This window comes from Centruroides sculpturatus, unplaced genomic scaffold (genome assembly GCF_000671375.1).
Source record: "Centruroides sculpturatus isolate CEXI.00-Female unplaced genomic scaffold, Cexi_2.0 scaffold983, whole genome shotgun sequence".
NCBI classification, from domain to species: domain Eukaryota; kingdom Metazoa; phylum Arthropoda; class Arachnida; order Scorpiones; family Buthidae; genus Centruroides; species Centruroides sculpturatus.
Genome location: NW_019385180.1, coordinates 73010 through 90909, shown reverse-complemented (window position 1 = coordinate 90909; position 17900 = coordinate 73010). Strand labels below are relative to the sequence as shown.

The 17900-nt window shown below is 28.6% G+C and overlaps 1 protein-coding gene across 1 annotated transcript in view; it reads left to right on the top strand.

Annotated features, from left to right (window-relative positions):
* Positions 1-17900, top strand: part of LOC111635827 (N-acetylated-alpha-linked acidic dipeptidase 2-like) — a 35618-nt gene that overhangs the window by 12909 nt on the left and 4809 nt on the right. Inside the window, exons 2-11 of the mRNA XM_023380929.1 lie at positions 4092-4435; positions 9189-9453; positions 10242-10358; positions 10434-10623; positions 10694-10781; positions 15523-15695; positions 15763-15882; positions 16142-16224; positions 16330-16393; positions 16464-16531. Of these exons, the coding sequence (XP_023236697.1) occupies positions 4101-4435; positions 9189-9453; positions 10242-10358; positions 10434-10623; positions 10694-10781; positions 15523-15695; positions 15763-15882; positions 16142-16224; positions 16330-16393; positions 16464-16531 (1503 nt within the window). The 5' untranslated portion in view covers positions 4092-4100. The remainder of the gene's footprint in view (positions 1-4091; positions 4436-9188; positions 9454-10241; positions 10359-10433; positions 10624-10693; positions 10782-15522; positions 15696-15762; positions 15883-16141; positions 16225-16329; positions 16394-16463; positions 16532-17900) is intronic.

Here is a 17900-nt window from a genome sequence, read left to right as displayed (position 1 = left end):
TAGTTCTGTTGTACATTTGTTATGTACTACATCATCGCAGTGTTCTGCAAGATGGAGGTGGTGCATTCTAGTAGTGGTCCAATATATAATAGTTTCAACTCAGTAAGGAGATTTTGTAAGGGTATAGTGTATACACCAGACTTTTCTTGGAGTACAACCTCGTCTCTATCATTATGAAGTATCCTACATAAGGTGGGCTGGGCTGCTAGTGGCAAAATATAGCCAAATTTCTTGAAAACTCGACAAATACATAATGAAATGGGACCCAGGTATCTACATAGGTATAACAAAATGCACATATTTTACACCACTCTGATGACCCAGCCCATCTCAAATATCTTCAACATATATTCAAGGTCTTTAAAAGGGATACAGCAATTAATTATAAAGAAATGGAGTCTATTTCAACTGCATGGTGAACATTTTGTAACCTCACATAAGTTTTAGTACTAATATATATGTTTTATTTATTATATATTGTAACATCTTTTATATTTTAAATTTGTTATATGTTATAATATATGCATTGAAACACGTTAATGCTGCACTATACATGTGTGTTTCATGATGATTTCAATTTTTAAATTTGTAGTTGTGTTCTATTTTTAGAATACATATTTGTTTCTATCTGTGTTTCTTCTAACCTGAAGATAACCATTTAAGATGGAAGAAAACATTTGTTTTGTTTAAATATATACATTATTTGCTGTTTTTTTTTGGGGGGGAGTTTAGGTATATTTATTATCAAAAGCAATTTATTATTATCTGTTCAATACACATTATGAATACCAAGTACTGTACATGATATCCATTCTTTTCTCAAAAATACAGTGATGTTTTGTTAACCTAGCATCATCAGGACTGACTTGGTGCTGGATTATTAAATATGCCACCTTATTGAACAGTGGAAATTTTTCCAGTTTCTTCAATCTCCTGAACACAGTTTTACATATCTTTGCATGTAAACCTGTACAAATCTGCCTGTATGAGTGTTTTAACATACCATTTCAGTTTTTCCAGGATATTCCTACCCTTAGTTGGCTTGAAACAAGAACACCATTCTTACTTTGTGTTTTGTACACTTTTATTGCATATAAATACAGACTAACTCTAATTATCAAAGTACATGAACAGCAATGTACTTTAGCTGTTTTCCTGATAATTGTTGATTCTAAGTGTGCTAAATATTTCTGCTTCTCATATGAAATCCATGCACTAAAGTTGTAGAAAAATCATGCATTATCTACCTAGCACAGCATCATGTTGTATTGGCATTTGTTATCTCTAAAAGGAGGACTCACACCTCTTTCCCAGAATCACATTTTGAGCACTTTTACATGAAAAAGTGCTCAAACCCAACAATGAGCTCGACATGCTGGCTTATCAGGTTTTCCAACATACCAGATGCCAAGTTAATGAAATTTCACTATAATGGGTTTGCACATTGCTGGTGTCTAACCAGTAAAAAATAAAAAAATAAGAGGAAAATTATGTATATAAAATCTGTAAATAATAATAATTGAAAAAGCCATATACTATGAATTATTAAATTTATTACTTAAATATCTTTGAATCTATGCTATTTGTCATCACTAGAAATTAATGTTTTCACTTAAATTTATCATTGGAGGAAGATGTCATTCTTCTGATAAATTTTTTTGAAAATATTTTATTTCAGATCTGCTGATGTACAAAGGTGTGAGTACAAGTTCTGGGACCAAGTTTATAACAATATTTTAATATTTTTTGATTTTCTTTTTGAAATATTTTAATAATTTTTAAAAATTTTAAAAAGTGCTTTTATTGGTTATGTTTTTTGAGTATAAGATAGGGGAGGTCTCACCATATACATCACTACCATATGTTTACATATGCACATCATGATTAAATTCTACATTTGGTTATGTTCATGGGATTTTGAAGGATGTGGAGAATATTGAGGGTCAGCCACTCCCTAAAACATCTTAAAAATGTATTGACATTGGATAGATATGTTTTTGAAGGTTTAGCCTTTTATCTTAATTAGAAATGGATGAAATTTGAGTTGCAAGATTTGAAGGCATATAAAGCAAGCTAAATAAATGTTTAAAAAAAATTTATACATCACTTTTTGGTGTAGAAATGATTTAATTTAGCATCAGTCTTCAAAGCACATTTCTCCATCATCTATATATAAATTTTTACAAGCTCTAATGTATGCATTATTGAAAGGATCTTTTTGGAATGCTGATTAGTTCCTTCCATACAGCCTCTTGGATTTCTGAAATTGATTAAATTGTTTCCTTTCATAGCAAATTTTAATTTGGGGAACAGGAAATTGTCAGTTGGGGTTCACCAGACTATTGGGGACTCCTGTGTATTATTTCTTTTCATTACACTAAATTCTTGACATTGCAAATATAGATTTAACAATTTTAAAACATACAGTATAGTTTAAGTTTAAATTAGTATGAAAGTTGAAGACTGAAATTGTCGGTTTACAAATCATTTTAATTTTAAAATATTTTTAGGTATATTATTGGTTGGTTTGTTTAATAAATTATATTGTTGTTATATAAATTTAATATTCATAGGGCTTTGGTCAAGCAGAATTGTTCAGCTGGGTTCCACTTTGTTGAGCTCTGGTGATGTCCTTAGCTTTACTTCAGTGGTTTACTGTCTTTTTTAAAGAGATTAGACTTAATGTAAACCACACTCCATATACCAAATGTTATTACTAATAAAAACACCAAACCATACCTAATCTAGTAGAGAATGAAAATTTTAATGACAAACTAACATTTTCAACCTTATTCAAAGGCCATCATCTCATTGCCAGGTTCTGAATATAGAACATAAATTAGAATAGAACACAAAATTCAAAGTAAATAGATAAACGTGATGTCACATGTGCCAGCATTAAAATATAAAATCAAATACAAACTGGGTTTGAAGAAACGGTAAATACAAAATATGAATTTACTTTGAGAATTTGAACTGATTTCATAAATTTTATCTAGGCCTATTCTAAAAGTCAGTTCTTAATAAAGACATTCCGTAAATGTTTAAAGTACATATTTTATTAAAAGTGTTTTTGTAAATTAAGACAATTAGTCAGTTTGTTAGTGTTGTAATTAAAATTGACTAATTAGTTATCATATGAATTCTCTCTTTCAGTTTTATTTTAAAAAATATTTGAATTCAAATAACAATACCATTTTTAAAAATGAAAAATTTATTAAATTATTTTAATTATTTGTTCATACATGAAAGAATTTTTAACAGACATAGATATTATCTTACTTACATGACATTGTCTCAATAAATTATATTGTTGTTATATTTTTATTTTCAAAATTCTGTAGTTTTTTATATTTTTAGAGAAATTTAAAATGTTTTCTTTTGAATTTACTATACTAGAATGTTTCATTTTTTTAAAAATATGTTTTAATATGGTTCTTAAGATGTAGTAGTAAATTCTGAAAATGTTAAAGATTTAATTAATAATTTGATAAATTTTAGTATATTGATTTAATTAAGAAGTATTCCAAAATAATAAGTTTAAGAATAAATGTTTTCTTAAAATTTAAAAAATAAATAAAAATGGAAGACTGACAAAAATGTATTATATATTCATTTTGCTATCTTTTGTTAATGTATTAAAGTTTTTAATACAGTAATAAAAGCATATAAGGCATTTATACATATTTTAAAAAATTCAGAGAATATTTTCAGTCTGACCAAAATTAAAATTAATAAAGTAATTTATAATTTTTATTAGGCCAGATTAGTTTGGTTTAATTAGATAAAGAAACATAATATAGGAAAATATATATCTAGACAAAGTAAATTGTTTTTCAATTTAAAAGTATTTGTGTATAAAAATGTCTATGGAATTTGTTCAAAAATTTATAATTTATAATTTGATAGAATTTTAAAACTTTAATGAAAAGTTATGATTAAATATGAAAGTCTTATTACAGCAAATGAATGAATAAATTAAAGCAGTTTAATTATTATATTTTATGAAATAGAATAGTGATATTTTAGATTTAAAACTTAATTTATAATGTCATTATTTTAAATTAAGTCCTTTTTATTTTATTATTTAGTTCTTCACAATGTCTGCACAATACAGGCCTTATAGAGATGAAGAAGGATTAGAAGGTGATAATATAAATTGGTCTGATCAAGAACCGGGAACAGTTCAGATATATGAAAAAACAAGAGATGAAACTTGTTCTGTTTCGTCACGCACATTAATAATTGGAGGAATTGGAATAGGATTGCTTGGTGCCCTAATGGGATTATTAATTGGTTACTTTGCTCATTATGAACATAGTAGTTGTGTTCCAAGTCTTGCAGTTGCTCTTAATTCTGTAAGAGACGAAGATGTGACAATACGAAGTAAAATTATGAATCTAGTAGATTCTGAGAGAATAAAAGAAAATGTCAGGTAATATTTTTATTAATAATAAAAAGAATTAAACTAAATTTTTTAATAAATTATGCATTTATAGTATTTCATTCAATATATGCTATATCTTTAAATAAGTCAGTCAATAAAACATTTTTAAGACAAATTAAAAAACATAAGTCACCTTGAAAAATGCAACCAAGTGTTTTTCTGATAAGGCATATAGTCTTATGGCTTTCAATATGATATAGACATAAGTTGTCTCAAAAAACATTTTATTGGGGTAAAAAGCTGGCTTCTTTAAAGGTGTAACATGTGCTGAATGAAGTAAATATGAAGTATAATATGGGGTCACTCATAAGTAAAAACAGAGAAATTTACAGTATTTTTTAATGATAGTAATAATATATTTGAATTAAAACAAAAGATTTTTCTGAGAGTTTAGTGTTTGTAAGAAAAATTTTATATTTAAATATAATTAAGTTTAATCGGTTAAAATGTAAATTGCTAATAATAGAACAGTAGTAATTACATTTATGATTTTAGTAATTGAATGAAAATTTAATTACTAAAACATAAAAATTTAATATCCACTTAGTTAAGCTATGTTAATGTAACCATAATAATTTACAGTTTAGAGTATAATTAATGACTTTTTGAGATGATAATTACCAGACAATCATTGAGGTTTTATGTAAACATTGGAAACTCATATTAAACACAAAGTAAATTACAAAATTTAATACATTTTCTATCTAGTGAAGTAGTGAATACATATATGATGATTTACATTTATGTATTAATTTATATATATATATATATATATCATATATACAGGGTGGTTATAATTAAAGTTGCACTACTCAGACCTATCTAGAGCCCATTCTCGTGGATGTATTTTGATGAAACTTGATCCATATAACATATATACCAAATTTTATCAAAATACATGTACGAGAACGGGTAGCACAACTTTAATTATAACCACCCTATATATAGGTTTTTGCTATTAATTTATGCAAAATTACTAACTGTAATTTATAAAATGAATTTATTTCAGATTTTTGTAAAATAAGTAGGAGACAATGAAAACATTGAACAGATTTAATATTTGTTGCTTGTAATCTGCCTGATTATTATGGTTGATGGCTGATTGTGTATTAAATTAAAATAAACTTTGGTAATGGTAGATGTCATTTATAACATAAATGATTATCCTATTGAAAATTAAATATATTCTTTGTGGTTGTGGAAAAAAGTACTTTGATCTAACTATGAATAAGCAAATTTTGACTGACTATCAAATGATTAATTATATATTAAAATGGCATGTCACTTATAAATTAAAATGAGTACAGTAGAGCGTCGTTTATCCGAATCAATTGGGGACTGGGGTGGTTCGGATAACTTATTTTTCGGATAACGAATCATGTACGAAAAAATATATTAATTTATCCCATGTTGAAATTTCTCTCCGTTGCGTGTCGCTTCGCGTTGAATTTTCGTCGATGTTAAGCCTAACGAAGACTATTGTATCGTTAAAAATTATTTTTTTATTTTGTACAAACAAAATAAATTTATTGAAAAATATAAAAACAATAAAAAATTATACTTCAGATGTTAATTTAGTATCAAAAACGTAAAATATTTGAGTAGCCGAAGACATAGCCAAAGATTGCAGCGCCACAGCACTAGCGAAAATTTAAATTTGCCGACTGGAATGCTTTCGGATAAACGACGCTCTACTGTATATAATAATATTTTAGTATAAATGAGTTCATATGTATTGAACTTAAATACAAATGTTTTATTACATATATAATTCTATTTTTCTTTTTTTTTTCCTTTTTTTTTTTTATTTTGAAATTGTTATCTCTTTTATATGATTTTGACTACAGATTTAAAATAATAATTCATTTATTTACTTAGCTAAACCAAAGATTTTGATGAATGACAAGAAATATCAATTGTCTATTGTAGCATATACTAATTCTCAGTATTAATACTCAAATGCTGGTTCAGAGTTTTGAGTATTTCTTTTTGTTTCATATTGAGTAATTCTGTTTAATTTTATTTATCTAAGGAAAAAATACTGATTGAAAAAAGAAGCTTGCTACATGGACAGACATCAGTGGCGTGCAGTTATTGGAAGCGGTGGATGCGCCACTTCCCTTGTATTTTCTAAAAAATAAATACATATTAATTTTAATTATATGAAAATAATCGCACAATATTTTATTATAACCACATTATATATCTTATTACAAATTTCTATACTACATGTGAAAAAAAGATAAGATTGCTATTGTATATTNTTTGAAATTCTATTTAATCAAATTTGGCAATTATTTATGCAGGTGTAATAATTTGCAAGCACATTACTGACAGCATCATTTTTTAATAATAATTATCTGTTTTTTTTTAATTATAAAAAATATAGGCTATATATTAAGTAATATAAAGTTTTTTAAAATATATGTATTTGTTTATATTTGACTTAGAGTGCTGGATACATTTTTAATGAATGCTGTTTTCACAAAACATACATATTGAAAACTGAAATATATTTTATTATGATGTTATACTTAATGGCAAACAAGATTGTAAACACATTTTGAATATATGCATTCTCTTTTGGGGCAGCAGAAAAATACATGTTCCCTGACATAACTGTGTACACATTTGACAAATGTGCAAAAATAATTCAAATGAAGTAGATATAAATACCTTGAATGTGTGTTGTATTTCCATAGAAGTAGTAACAGTAATCTACTTAAGTGGTTGGAGATGTATTCTAAAGACAATTATTGAAAGGGTGAAGGAACTATTTCAGAAGAATGGGATTTGCCAAATTACTTATACAATGGATATGCCAGTGAGTTCAGTGTATTGGCTAGTACATTGTACTGTACTATACATAATGATTACAACAAACAAAAACAAACAAGGAGTGAAAAAGGTTAACACAAAAGCATAAAACAAGAATCAAGAAAGAAGTTTGCTGGATTAATAGACAAAATGAATGAGCAATTTCACATAAGATCAAAGAAAACTATGATCTGGATGTGTCAACATAAACTGTGCATTGTACTCTCTGCTAGGAAGGATTTGTATATTGTTGTGTACAACTACTCTTAACTCGCTAACATGAAGAAATGCAACTTGCTAAAGCAATGGCATGACTGAGTGAGGCACATGTTTCTATCATCCAGCAGTGGCTTGCAGTCCATGGAAGCTGTGGAAGCACCATTTTTCTTGTATTTTATAAAATATAAATACATGTGTGATTATTTTCATATTTTAATGTACTTTGAATTAATTAAAATTAATATTTTATTATAAGTGCATTATGTATCTTGTTACAAATTTCTATATTACATGTGAAAAACAATGATAAGATTGCTATTGTATATTTGAATATAAATTTGTATATGCATATTTCCAATGGAAGTGCTGTATTGTCGAATATGGGATAGCTTCCATGGCAAAAATATTTGAATCATGTAAAGCAGCCAGATTACATGCATTCGTGCATGTGCTTTACAGAACATCAACGTCACGTGGTTTAGCTTATAGATGCTACACATCAAAATATTGTATAACACTTCCAATGATTCTATCCATTAGCCACTTGTAGGGAGCTATTTGACTAAGTGGATTGTTTTAAGATTTAAAAAGTAAAGAATATTTTGTTATTTTTATGTATGTTTTTTTACAAAGCTATATTTAATTATAATTTTCTTTAAAAGTATATTCATACAATTGAAGACTATTTTGTACCAGGTATGTACTGGTACATCCACCACACATTTTATTTCACCGAGTAAGTTTTTATTATTTTATTTTTAATTGTAGCCCTTATATCATGGCTAGCAATTTGGAATGTAATTATGATATTAGAAATGCATTTAGAGAAGTCTACTGTTTTTACTGGCTTATCAAATAAACGATACGAATGGACCCTAGACCATCACTGATGTGCAATTGACCAATTGCCTCTGGATGTCAGCTTCTTACATAAACACAGCTTCCCTATCATCAAATGTCACAGCACGCCACTGACAGACATTAAAGAGTTATAGCCTGTTCCAGCAACAAGATTTTATTTATCAAAAGTTTTCGACTATCTTAGTAGCCATCATCAGGATCGAATAGTAGAATTCTTTTAAGAAAAATTCCTTAAAGAATTCTATTAGTCATTTTAAATTCATACAGTTACATTTGGTTGTCAAAATTCACTTTGTAGTAATGAAAAGAAAAAAATAAAAAAGAGTTCATTGTTTGTTAGGAAGACAATTACAGTATCACATCACGTCTTAACTGTCAAAGTTCTTTGAAATGACATTGTTATGTATATAAGGGATAATTACCAGAAATTTATAAGCTTTCAAGATACGAATTTAAATAGTAGTGTCTAATGAAATGAATTGTAGTGTGGACTGAATATACAGAAAATGAATAAGAGAGGATGAAAGATGAAGTATGCATATATGCATCTTCAGTTTAAGTTTAATGAAAAAAAATTACAAAGGTAGATGAATATGTCTGTGGCTAACAGAGGATTTTTCACATTTTCAAACAACACTAATAGTGGTTTTAAACAAAGGAAAAGTTGACGAGTTTGTAATTGAACATAAATTTGTCATATATGCAGCCTCATTGCACATTCTTTCATTACCCACTTTCTTTCAAAGTGCTTTTCAAACACAAATAATCTGAAAGTTATACAAACAAAATATGGTATTTATTTTAGGTAGTTATCAATTTAAATGTTTGTATTTTAACTTTACAGGACGTTCAGCTCTCATCCACATATTGCTGGTTCAGCTTCTGATTATGATTTAGCCGTAGTTGTAAAAAATAAATTTCAAGATAATGGATTGGATAAAATTGTTACTTATGATTATAAAACACTTTTGTCATATCCAAATTGTGACAATCCAAACAAAATTTCAGTTGTTGATAGCGACGAAAAAGATATGCATATAATCCAACATACACAATGTACAGAAGGAATTGCACCTTATAATGCCTATGCACCTCAAGGAAAAGTCGTGGTAAATAATTTTACATAATTTTGAGTTTTGAATTTGTGTTTTCACTTATGTAAATTACTTTAGAGAATTGCATATTTAGATTATTAATTAGCAGAATTGAAAGATCTGAAAATTTAAATAATTGTTTTACTTTAAATTCATTACCGTATATCTCAGCAGATAAGACGAAGTATAAATTTTCATCAAAGTTTTATAGTTTTAGCATATATCTGTCCTATAAGATGACCCCAAACTATCAACGGCCTATGAATCAGTGATCGTCATCTGAATAATAATAATAATAATACTGTATATCATATATGGAATTATGCCCTATTTGTAATTTTTTGAATGAACAAATTTTATTTTTTTGCATCTGGCAGCACTGCCTTGCGATTGTTGCAAACATTGGCACTGATTTGGCATTTGGGTAATGACCTTGACTATTCACAAAAATATCATATGGGCTATTCTATTTTGTGCACATACCCTACTCTCTTCTAGTAAATAATTATGGTTTGTCTGTCTTTTTATAATGTTTTAATTTATATAAATTTCAATCTAATTTTTTTTGTATCTGTCCTATAAGATGACCCTGGATTTTGGAGGTTTTTTTTTTATGATTCAACTATCGTCTTATATGCTGGGATATATGGTATATTTTAATTAGCTTCTAATGGATATAAAAATTTGCTTTAATATGGATATTTAAATAATTATCATTTCATGTGTTTTATATATTTCATATATTTATTAAACTATAATAATTATACAGTTAAATTTTAATGAATTATAAATATTATTTATAGGGTGATTTAGTCTATGTGAATTATGGTAAACCATCAGATATGCATTATTTAAAGGAAATTGAAATTGATCTTAAAGGAAAAATTTTACTCGCTAAACATTATTTTCCTGCAAAACAAGTAATTTTTAAAATTTTTAAAATCAGAAATGAATGGGTAAGAAATATTAACAGTTTTAATAAGTTAAAATTTTAGGCTTGGGATGCTTATCATAGTGGAGCAGCAGGATTGATTTTATTTCCTGGTCCACATGATTACAATCCGGCTATTTTAAATGCACCTCCATATCCCAAAAGTTGGTGGCTACCTGGTGACGGAGTCATTAGAGAGAGTGTTCTTTGGAATGGCATTGGTGATCCTCAAACTATTGATTATCCTGCAATAAGTAAGTGAAGCTATAAATAATGACTTTCATAAAATTGTATTTTAAAATTGAAATGACGATTATCCTTCAGAAAAAGTTCACAGATTGCCTTCAGACTCTGTTCTTCCTCGTATACCTGTTCAACCAATCAGCTATAATGAAGCATATAAACTTTTGAGGTATTCAAATTTTATTTTACATTTCTTCTTAAACTTTACTAAAAGAAGAAAGAAAATACTATGGAATTCAATTTCTGTTTTTTTACAAGGATATTTTTTAATTGAAATTTTAATGCAATTTAATTTTATCTCATGTTTTGGTAAAATTATGCTCTCCCAAATATCTCAAATATTTTAAAATTATTTTTATAAAACTTCTTATAAAGAAAGGTTTTTATTTTTTGAGAACGAGGAGGTTTCTGTTTATAATTTGTTAATTAATTAATATGACATAACTAAATGGACTTTTGTTATTATTTAAAATTACTAAATAAAAAGTATCAAATGAAATAGAAATTTTGGGATTTATACTTGAATTTTTTGTCATTAAAATTAATTATTTATACATATATTAATCTAAGAATATTTTTTTTAGTTGGACTTCTAGATTTCTTGACAGATTTGAATGAGTAGGTGTTGATAGATAGGTAGCTGCATATGTGCAATAAGTTTTTTGTTTCCAGATTTGATATGTTCTGGAGATAGTGGGTTCCAAAGTTCTGAAATTTTCCTATCATTTTGCATAGAGAGTTGATAAACACTTTTCAACATTGAACAAACAAATTTTGCAATAATTTAGTGTCAGGTCATCAATGAATTGTCTGAGTACATAGTTTATAATGGGTTATGTGTACCCCTGATAGACATGAATTTTGCACTTTATAAGTGTTCATTGATCATTTTGTAATAACTTTTAATATAACTATTGTATCATCTATCATTGTATTGTGACTCCAAAGTTGTTTCTTATTCCTATTTTTAATCAGAAGGATATGGATTCTATTGGATTTTCCACCTTAAATGTGGTATACAAAAACATTTTGTAATCCATTTTTGTAGTTGATGTTTGGGATCTGAATATATATACATGTAGTCTGAACTACAAATAATTTTTAGTAGACATTAAATTCCAGTTTTTAATTCTAAATTAACTTTTTCTATTCAACTAGTAGCCCGGGACGCCCCCTAGTGGGCGTTGTTTACAAATTTTCATGAAGCATGGTTCCTTTGACTTTTTTGTTCCTATCAATATGCTCTACAGCTCTGTTGTAGTCCCAATGGTAAGATTAGGTTAAGAGGTGGCGACCCCCCCAAACTGTAGCCCCCTGTGCGAACAATAAAGGCAAAGGAACTATACCCCTACTCGCGACCCTTCGTGAGATATAAGCCCATGAAATAATAAATTCCTATTACAAATATACTGAATTATTTATATTGTTATATTGACCAAATAATAATTTATTGGCCAAATGAATAATAATAATTCATATTGTTAATTTAAATAAGAATTAAAATTGTTAATTTGAATGTTTGAAATATGACACACGATAGGGGCGCCTCTAGTGTTCGTTATCAAACGGTTACGGGACAAACAGACGGATACCCATTGAATGGGTTATATATATATATAGATGCCATTATCCCGTGGTCGTCTCTTAGCATTTTTTAATATTTAGAATAAAAAAAGAATTGTTTTAGCATAGTGCTACGAATTTTTGTTAAAATTTCATATTTGGAGATTAATATTATTAAAAAGCAATTTTTATATTTACTTTGTGTAAGTGTGACACACATTCAAGTGAAAGCTTTCTCTCTTGAAGTTATACAGCTAAAAATATTTAAATTAAAGCTATTTATTGTTCTATTTTCTATCTATATCTATAAATGAAAATATGTGTTTGCTTGTTTGTTTGCTATGCATTCCTAGACTGTTCAACCAATTGCTACGAAACTCAGCTGTTCCGTTAACATACAGTAATACCTGTTTTCATTGACTTTGGTTATCATCAGTTTCAGTTTTTGTTGATTTTATACGTGAAATATTTGTCTCAGTTTTCATCAGTATGCCCATATGACCTTGCTGCTAATTTTGCAAAACCATGTGTTTGTGGCATTGTTTCTCATTGTGTGAGTATTACCCCATGCGTCTAGCCAAACAATGGGTGTATTCAAAATCTCAGTGTGCAGCCAACACCTCTCAGCACCTCTGTTCAAAATCTTAGTGACTTCTGGTTGCTGCCAGCATGCTTTCAGCAGACTGCAAGCATCTTTTTTGGTGCTGGATACAGCAGCAAACAAGATGGCAGCCACCATAAGTCTCATAAGAGTTCTATTTTGTATTGACAATTTTGAATTTAATTTATTTGTTGATGAATAAATTCTGAATAAATTAATATTCAGTTAGTACATTATTATATTTTAATATACTAGTATATTTACATAAAACATCACATAATATTTTTAGTTGTTAAAGTGAAATTTTAGGATTGATTGATTTATTTATTTAAAACTCCTACCGAAATTTAAAAACACCTTCATCCCTATTTCTCTTATTGAAATATTCATTTTTCATTAAGCTGTTCTCATTAAATAAGTTCAAAAATAAATTTAACAGTAACATGGAAGTCTACATCATTTACTATTTTTATTGCTTTTCTCTCCCAAAATTCCTGGCAGTCAGTATTTGTGTTCTCTAGAAAATGCTAGCAGTTGAGTTGCGTCACTTTCGGCAGCATCTCACTGGATTGATGCTGAGATTTTGAATACACCCAATTCCATTACAAAACTCTTTGTATGCTTTTCATTTTAATGTTTGTTGTTCTCATTCTTTGCCTAGACAATGCCAGATTTATCTGCTAGTTTTATAAGTAAAAACAGCCTGATTCCTTTATTGGGCTATTAAGGCTAAATAATATGGCAGGAAGTAGGTGATTAGGCTGCTATCTCTTGTTAAATTTAATAATTATAAATAAATAAATAAGTTTAATTTAATTTTAGAATACTCTGGAAGAAAGGATTGGCCCAGAGCAGGACTTGAACTTGTAACTCCTGTTATGTCTGATATTTGCTTCTAGACTAATTAATTAACTAATTTTGATATAACCACAGTAAAGCACCTGGAAATGTATCTGCACAGAAAGTATGAGTTAGAGGTTTGAGTTCCACTCTGGATTAATTATTTCTTTTGGAATATTCTAAAATTAAATTAAATTGATTTACTTGGGTTGGAAATTTAATAATGGCAACAGTGCTATAGAAACCCAATGCAATGCAACCAGCTAATGCTACCAGATGTTGGTTACATACCTATCTTAACTCAGAGCAAATGGACTTTACCATCCAACTCCAAGCGTCTGCACAGTGACGAAGAGCAAGGCAAGTTGCTATTGTCGGTCTAGTCATGATCTCAAAATTGGAGCAGCAAAGTTGGATAAAGATTGAAAGTGCCAGAGGTCATACTGTATGACAGTGTTGCCAAAAATCTTAGAGGCTTGTGTGAAATCTGCATTACCATATAGAACAATAGCAAGATGGGTAAAATCCTGCAATGAGGGATATGAAAATGAAAAAGAAGCTGTGTCCAGGTTGTCCCTGTACAAGTGAAGAACAAGTGAACCCCTAGGCCAGACCATAAACACACAGTATTACTATACATTTTTGGAACATAATTTGCAGCCGGCTTTGAGAGAAAAGCAGAAACACTTTCTGCAGAATCCTCCATCATCTTGAATGGCAATGCTAAAGTGCACATTGTACAATATGTAGCCACATTGTTCAGTTGCTGGGGCTGGGAAGTTCTCTTCCATCCACTTTATTCTCCAGACTTAAGCCCCTGTGACTTTGACTTGATCCCTAAAATGAAGGAATCACTGCACAGAAGGTGGTTCGGAACTATTCCAGATATTCCTCAGGCCGTAGACCACTCCATTTGGGCAATCAACCAAATAGGCTCTGCCAATGGCATCCTGCAACTTCCACATCACTGGCAACAGATTTTACATACTGCTCATGACTACATTGAAGAACAGTAAAAATCTGAAACATGTATGTTTATTGTACAGATTGTAATTTTAGGGTTGTAACTATTAAAATTCCAACCGTTGTATTTGTAATTATTAAATTTAACAAGAGATGGCAGCCTAACTAGCTATCTCCTGCCAAATTACTTAGTAATTATTTAGCCTTAAAGAGCCCAATAAACTTTTGAGAACACACCAGCTAACTCTTATGGTAAACTTTTTTACTTCCATTGACAGCATGAGAAACTCACAGTGTAAAATTATATTAGATTATTTGTAATTATTAAATTTAACAAGAATTGTGACAATATAGAAATTTAAAATTTTTATATAACAATTTTACAATTGACCCATAAAATATCAATGTTTTTCTCTCTGTATTCTTTATGGTTTTTAGAATAGAACGTTCCTATTGTCTAGCCCGAAGTTCTCCCAGATGGTGATCACGATCTTGACAGGGCACAAAAGGTGACGGAAACTGTCTTGGCAGCAGTTTACAAGGCACTAAATGATCATCATGTTTACCTTGAAGGTACCCTCCTGAAACCAAACATGGTAACTGCTGGTCAGAGTTGCAAAACTAAATACACACCCCAACAGATTGCCGAAGCCACGGTTACTGCATTACAAAGGACTGTTCCAGCTGCTGTTCCTGGTAATTATGTACTTTCTAAATATTTTTATATTTAGAGTAAACAGATTTTGTTAAATAATACTTGTTCCATAAGTTAAGAAGAAAATCAGACACTACTAATTATTTCACATATCTTGGCCAGGTGATGAACAGCACTCGGTTTTAAAAAGTTCAGGGGCCTCTTTTTAGTAAAGCAAGGCAAGCACTATTTGATTTACCTGNTTGATTATATTGTGCCATATAATATATTTATCATTTCAACTTTTAGATTTTTAAATGGCAGTGCTGCACCTGAATTATGGCAGGGAGGATTTAATTTTACACTTAAAATTGGACCAAAAATGATGAATTCTTGGAAGACATCCCTTGAAGTAAATAATAAAATTATGAATAAAACTGTACGAAATGTTTTAGGTTACATAAAAGGCAAAGTCGAATCAGGTAATTAATTTCATAATTCAAAATATACATCTGTATTATTTTATAATAACTATCTATTCTTATATAGATCGTTATGTCCTGATTGGTAGTCATAGAGATGCTTGGGTGCATGGTGCAGTAGATTCTGCTAGTGGTACTGCAGCACTTCTAGAATTAACTTATGTATTTGGCCAGTTGCTTAAAACAGGTCGGTGTATTTATAGTTTACATCAGTGGTTCCCAAACTTTTTTGATTCTCGGCACCCTTGCTAAATGCAGATTTTTCCAAGGTGCTCTATGTCAAATTCTAACAAGTACATTATAAAAATTCTAACGTTATAAAAGTTTTATAACATTTTGTGGTGCCCCTGTGAGGAAGTCACGGCGCACCTTTGGGAACCGCTGGTTTACATGAATCAGATAGATTAATATTCAGGATAAAAATATTTAATAAAATCTTTATGTAGGCTGGAGGCCAAGACGAACTATCATATTTTGTAATTGGGGAGCAGAAGAATTTAATCTTATGGGATCAACAGAATGGTTGGAGGTGTGTGCCTTTTACATTATATTTAAGTTTACAAGATTATTTATTATTTCAGAAAATTATTTTTTATTGGAAATTAAGTTTTAAAAGTAATATCTTTTCATGTAGGAAAATTTTAAAATACTTCACGGAAGAGCGGTAGCATACATAAATATTGATGCTATTGTAATAGGTAATATCTTTATATATTACAACAAAATTTATACTAATTATTTATTATTAATACAAATGTTCTGTAATAGGAAATACATCTCTAAATGTTGCTGCTTCGCCACTTTTATATCATGCAATTTTCAATGCAACAAAGGAGGTATGTTTTAACATTTATTGTTGAAGTATGATAAATTAGAAAATTATTATAAATGTACAATTACTTGAGTTTATAAAATGTTTTTCTGAATTAAAATTTCATAATCTTTTTAATTAGTAAAATGTAATTTTTTCTTATACCACAAGTGGAATTTTCTCTGACAGAAATTGATAGAGAAAAATAGAATGCATGTTAAATCACTTAATATGTTGCTTTCTTTTCTCATATTATTGATAAGTCTATTCAAAAATAATAAACTTGATTGCTTGTCATTTGTAACATGCTCATGCATTGATACTCAAAAATTTTGGAACATATATACCGTAAATCTTATTTATGCTGGGTTGAGACATATTAGTAGTCCAAATGTCTGGATATTTTTGTAGCTGTTTCTATCTTGTTTTTTTTAAATCATGTGGGATTATTATAGGTTCATTTTTCAAACATAAGTTAAATATATTTTTTAAAAAATTTCCAGAAGGACCCTGCCACATGTGACAAATATATTTCAAAATGTGCATTTCCACTTGTAAAAGTGGAAATGCATGTAAAATAGTAAATCTATTAATTATTGTGTTTCCTATATTAGCATACCTATCATACTTTTTTTTAAAATAGAATTAAACTTATTTCTTTTCTATCTAAATCTAAATTTTAATTTTTTCTTCCAAAGTAGGCACTTTACAGCTTTTCTTTGGCTTATCAGAGTTACCATCATCATTACCTTTGTGTTTTGGAGTTATGTTTTCAAAGTAATTAGTGTAAATGAAACAGAGATGGGGGACATAATGTTACAATGAGAAAGTTGAACAAAGATTGATGCTGATCCCAGTGTTCAGGACAAAACAAAGAAATGAGTTATGATAATGCTTAAAAGAATGTGTGTGACTGAGAGACCTCAAGCACCTTGGAAAATGGTGTGAATTCAGTGTTCAATTAAGAATTTTTATTTTATGTATTTTCCATTTTTTTCCCAGATTGCCAATAGCATAAACCTGTAACAGTGTGGTGAGTTCACATATGGCAGGGTCTTGCTGTATTTTATTCTATAAAATTTATTTATTTAATACAACAAATATTTTAAAAGCATTTTAGGGTAAACAATTTATAAAAATTTCAGTAAAACTTGTTTATTTTATATCAATTTTTATTATTTAAATAAGTTTCATTTAAATTTTTATATTTTTTTTGTATTTTACATTATTTTAATTTTGTAGACACTTTTTTAAAGTTGTACTGTGACAAATATTTTATAAACTGTTGTTCTTTTTGTATATACATCATTATATTTTTGTGCCTGAAGACGACAATTTGAATTTATCAAAAGTACTTTCCAATAATCTCTGTTTTTTAATAAAAAATTTTAAAT